Genomic DNA, 4,125 nt, shown 5'->3' on the forward strand with positions numbered 1-4,125 from the left:
GAGGTGAGAGAAAGCACTCGGTTTGCCCAACTGGTTTGCTGGGAAGTGGCTGCAGGGTTGGCCCACAGCCTTGCCAGGCTTCCCCACAAGGTTGGGGATTATTGGGAAGGAGGGTGAAATTCCCCTTCTCCTAAATCCTGGGGGGGGGGGGGGAAAAAAAAATTTAAGGAGTTTTCCATCTGAAGGAGAGTGTGAGGAGCTTCTGTTTCCTCAGCTAGCTCCAGCATTTAGCATATGGAAAAGGAGAGGGGATGCATGAGGAGAAGATGAGGAGGGACCAAGGCCAATGAAGGGCCTGACAAGATCTGAGGATGTTTCAGGGACCAAGCTCCAACTTCCAGGCTCCAAGGAAGGAGGATCAGAGACTCCAAGGATCTGCAAGGATCAGGAACTCAGATGCTGGGACACAAGGATGAAGGCTCCAGAGATCACAGCCACAGGGCTGGGAGCAGGAGGTTTTGCTCCCACTCAGTATTTCAGCCGTGCTATGGTGACAGGGACGTGTCCTAGCTCCACATGGGATAAAGGACAGTGGGTCCAAGCGATGCCGATGGTGAAACCCAGGGAGATGGTGTGGAAAGGGTGGAAGGAAATGCCTGTGAGGACAGAGCAGGTAATAGCACACCCCCACAGCATCTTCCATGTGCCAAGGTGTGGAGCTCCTCTGGGATGTTGCTCTGGCTGAAAACCATCCCTACCAAAACATACAGCCCCTCGGGAAGCACGGCAGGAGGAGCCGGGATCTCCTGCCCAACCTGCTGGCTTTGGGAATCCTCTCCCTACAGCCCAAGCCCTGCAGCCACAGATGGACTTTGGAGGTTCTGCTGACTCCCAGAGGCTGTGAAAGCCCTGGGAATGGGGACCCATGGGCAGGCAGTGGGCAGGGCACACACCAAGAGCCCATTCCCTGAACCCCTGGGCTCCCCAGGAGCTTTCCACACACTTGTCCCCACCACTGGCCTCGTTTCAGGGGCCCCTTCACCCATGCCTTGTGCACTGGGGAGTCGTTTCTCTGCTCACAACACCCAGGAGAAGCCATGGGTGGAAGGAAGAGGCCTGCTCTGAGCTTCCCATTGCTCCCAGTCTCTCCAGCCTGCTGCAGGGATGGAGATCCGTCCCATGGCCACAGGAAGCTCCAAATTTTTATTTTCCAGCCACACTCCTTCCAGAATCCTGAGTGGGAAGGGTAGAGTTGAGCTGGCATTCTTCACCAAGCCTGATGATCCTCAGCAGAGTCCTGAGGTATCCTGCCCAGCAGAGGGGTGGGATCACCACCCGTGGAAGTGTTCAAAAACATGTGGATGTGGCACCTGGGGATGTGGTTTAGTGGTGAGCTCAATAGTACTGGGTTAACAATTGGACTTGGTGATCTTAAAGTGCTTTTCCAACCTAAATGATTCCATGGTTCCATGATTCCAAGGAGGAGTTGGCAGCAAAACTGGTTTCTGATGCTGTTGTTCTGCATAATCCAAGCTAAACCCCATTGCAGAGATTTGCACAAGATCTCCCTGTCCCCAGGGGCAGTGGGATGACAAAGATGAGTTGTCAGTTAATGCCAATGCCAAGAGATGCACAGAAGGGAAAGCCCCAGCATGGCTGGGGATGGCAGAGTCCCTAGGGATACTCCCTGGGAAGCATTAATGCCACAACTCTTAGAAGTCCAATACCAATAGAACTTCTGGTCTTCCAGAAGGTCAAGGAACCAGACAGAGTGGGAAGAACTTGGAAGGATTTGGGGGAATGCAAAGATATTCCAGCTTTTTTTCCTCCCCTCTCCCACTGAGGTGCACCCCAAATCTGTGCCCTGGAGAGCTCAGAAGGACATTTGAACCAGGAGGTCAACACCTCCAGCCCTTTTTCCCCTGCCAGTGCCTCCATCTCTCCCCACCACAAGGCAAAGAAAGAGTATCCACGGGTGAATATTTGGGGGTTTTTTTATTAAAATATTGTTATACCAAGTGGAATGCTACAGCAGCCTTGGTATAGGGGTGTGACCAACAGCCAGCTTTACCTTTAAATACTTCCAGATAACTTAAAACGCACAAACGAGAACTCGTCATCTTTGGCAGGAAAAAAAGTTCACAGCACAAAAAAAAATACTTAAAAAGAAATACCAATATTAATATAAAATATATTAAGTCATGGGGGTTGGGGATTTTTTTTTCCTCTTTCATAATCGTTTTGTTTCTTTTCCTCTTTGTAAACAATGCATGAGAACCAAAGGCATTTTTGACGTGTCTGGGGAGAGAATAATACAAAATGCAGTTGGCCAGCAAATGCACACGTTGGGGGGAGAGAGAAGGAGAGGCAAAGATAGATATATACATGAAGGGCAAGGATGGGAAGCTCCAAGGAGCTGGCGACGGGCAGAAGCCAGCTGCCTGTAGCCAGGGGATGCAGCCAGGAGAGGGGTGGCACATCCCACCACCTCTGTCAGTGTTCCTGCTTCCCTCGGAGCCTTTCACCTCCAGCTTCTCCTCCAGCTTCCATTCCCTCCATGACCACATTCTGTTTGAAGCCCTCACCTGCCCACGGTGAGAACCCTGAGGCAGGATGCAGGGGGTGGAAGTTTGAAGCTCCTGGTGCTCAGTGTGTCCATGTGGATGATCCAGGTGGTCAGTGGGACCCATGGAGGATCCCTCCCAGCTCTGCCCTTGTGCAGAGACATCAGCTTGTGGGGACAGTTCAGGCAGACAGAGAGGGATTTTTCCAGTCGGAGGCCAAACTCCTGGGGGGGTGCAGATGGTCAAGGCCCAGAGGTAGGAGCTGGGATGGGGATGAAGCTGGTGAGGTGTGGTGGTGAGGTGGTGCTGCCTTGGGGTCCCCATGCTCCAGCACGCCCTGCGCAGCTGGGGACCCACGTGGGGACAGTGATCCTCCCACACATGGAGCCACCACTGAGACCAGCCGTGGAGACACCACTGAGCTCCAGCCTCTCTCCCTCCTTCCCACAGGCTTCTCCATCCCGAGATTCTGGCAGGAGGGGCAGAGGGGCTGGATCACAGCCCCTGGGAGGCTTTAAATCAGGATCTCCACCATGTCGGACAAGTCTGGGGCTCTGGCAGCAGCTGAGCTCTCTGTGGGGAAAGAAGGGATTTAAGGGATTCGCAGGGATTCAGACCCACTCAACTGGGACCTTTGAAATGCCTTAAAAAATGCCCTGATGTGTGTGCAAAGCCCATCCCAGGAGTGCTAAGCCCATGTGCTGGAGCACCCCAGCTGCCCAGGCCGTGCCACCCCGGGGGACTCACCGGACACACCGTGCGGGCGCTCAGAGCCCTCACCCTGCGCGCTGCTCCCATCCGTCTGCGTGCTGCCGTCCTTGCTGCCATGCTTGGAGTGCGAGGGCAAGGGAAGGGCAGTGGCTGTCACGTTCCCTTCAGCTGTGCCTTTGCCTGCTGAAGGAGACTCCGTTAGGGATTCAAGGCAATGGATTCAAGTCTTCCAGGCCAAGTTGGATGGGGCTGGGAGCAACCTAGGCTAACGGAAGGTGTCCCTGCCCATGGCAAGGGGTGGAAATAGATGGGCTTTAAGGTCCTTCCAACCCAAACCATCATGGGATTCTATGGTTCTATGATCACTGGCTCCTCCTGGAGAAATCCTCCCTCCCCAAGCTCTCTAGCTGCAAAACCACAGGGGAAATTGCAGGTCTCCAGCAAGGGGAGGGGGTGGGCAGGTGTCCTGTTTACCTGTGCTGCCCCGGGAGGTGCCCTCAGCTGTCTGGTCACTCTGTCCAGGCCCTGGCCAGCTTGGGGCAGCAGAAGCAGCAAAGATGGAGGGTACGGATTTCGCTGGTCGCAGGGAGCCCTGGAGGGCTTTGCTGGGGTCCCTCCGTGAGCGCTGCTGCAGGACCTTGATGACAGCATCCTTCTCCAGGATTTGGGCATGAAGGGCTTTTAACCTGATCAGGAGAAGAGGCAGAAGGTGTGAGAGGAGTCAGTTCAGGGTAGGGGGGAGGATACAGGCAGTGCCCAGCTGGGCCACCACACAAGGCTGTTGGAGAAAAAAACATCTCTGATGAGGTGGGACTACCTGTTCTCCATCTCCTGGTGCTTGTGGCTGGCCAGGAGAAGGTCCTCGTTGAAGCTGCTGTTGGGGGAATGCCGCGGGGAGTGGCTGATGAGG

The 4,125-nt window shown here is 54.5% G+C and overlaps 1 protein-coding gene across 1 annotated transcript in view; it reads right to left on the reverse strand.

The window, feature by feature from the left end:
* Positions 1-3,018: 3,018 nt before the first annotated feature.
* Positions 3,019-4,125, reverse strand: part of LOC103809539 (angiomotin-like protein 2) — a gene marked incomplete at its 5' end in the record, with an annotated part of 2,668 nt that continues 1,561 nt past the window's right edge. The window contains 4 exons of the mRNA XM_009082377.1: positions 3,019-3,077; positions 3,252-3,398; positions 3,690-3,901; positions 4,033-4,125. Of these exons, the coding sequence (XP_009080625.1) occupies positions 3,019-3,077; positions 3,252-3,398; positions 3,690-3,901; positions 4,033-4,125 (511 nt within the window). The remainder of the gene's footprint in view (positions 3,078-3,251; positions 3,399-3,689; positions 3,902-4,032) is intronic.

This window comes from Acanthisitta chloris, unplaced genomic scaffold, assembly GCF_000695815.1.
Source record: "Acanthisitta chloris isolate BGI_N310 unplaced genomic scaffold, ASM69581v1 scaffold4639, whole genome shotgun sequence".
NCBI classification, from domain to species: Eukaryota; Metazoa; Chordata; class Aves; order Passeriformes; family Acanthisittidae; genus Acanthisitta; species Acanthisitta chloris.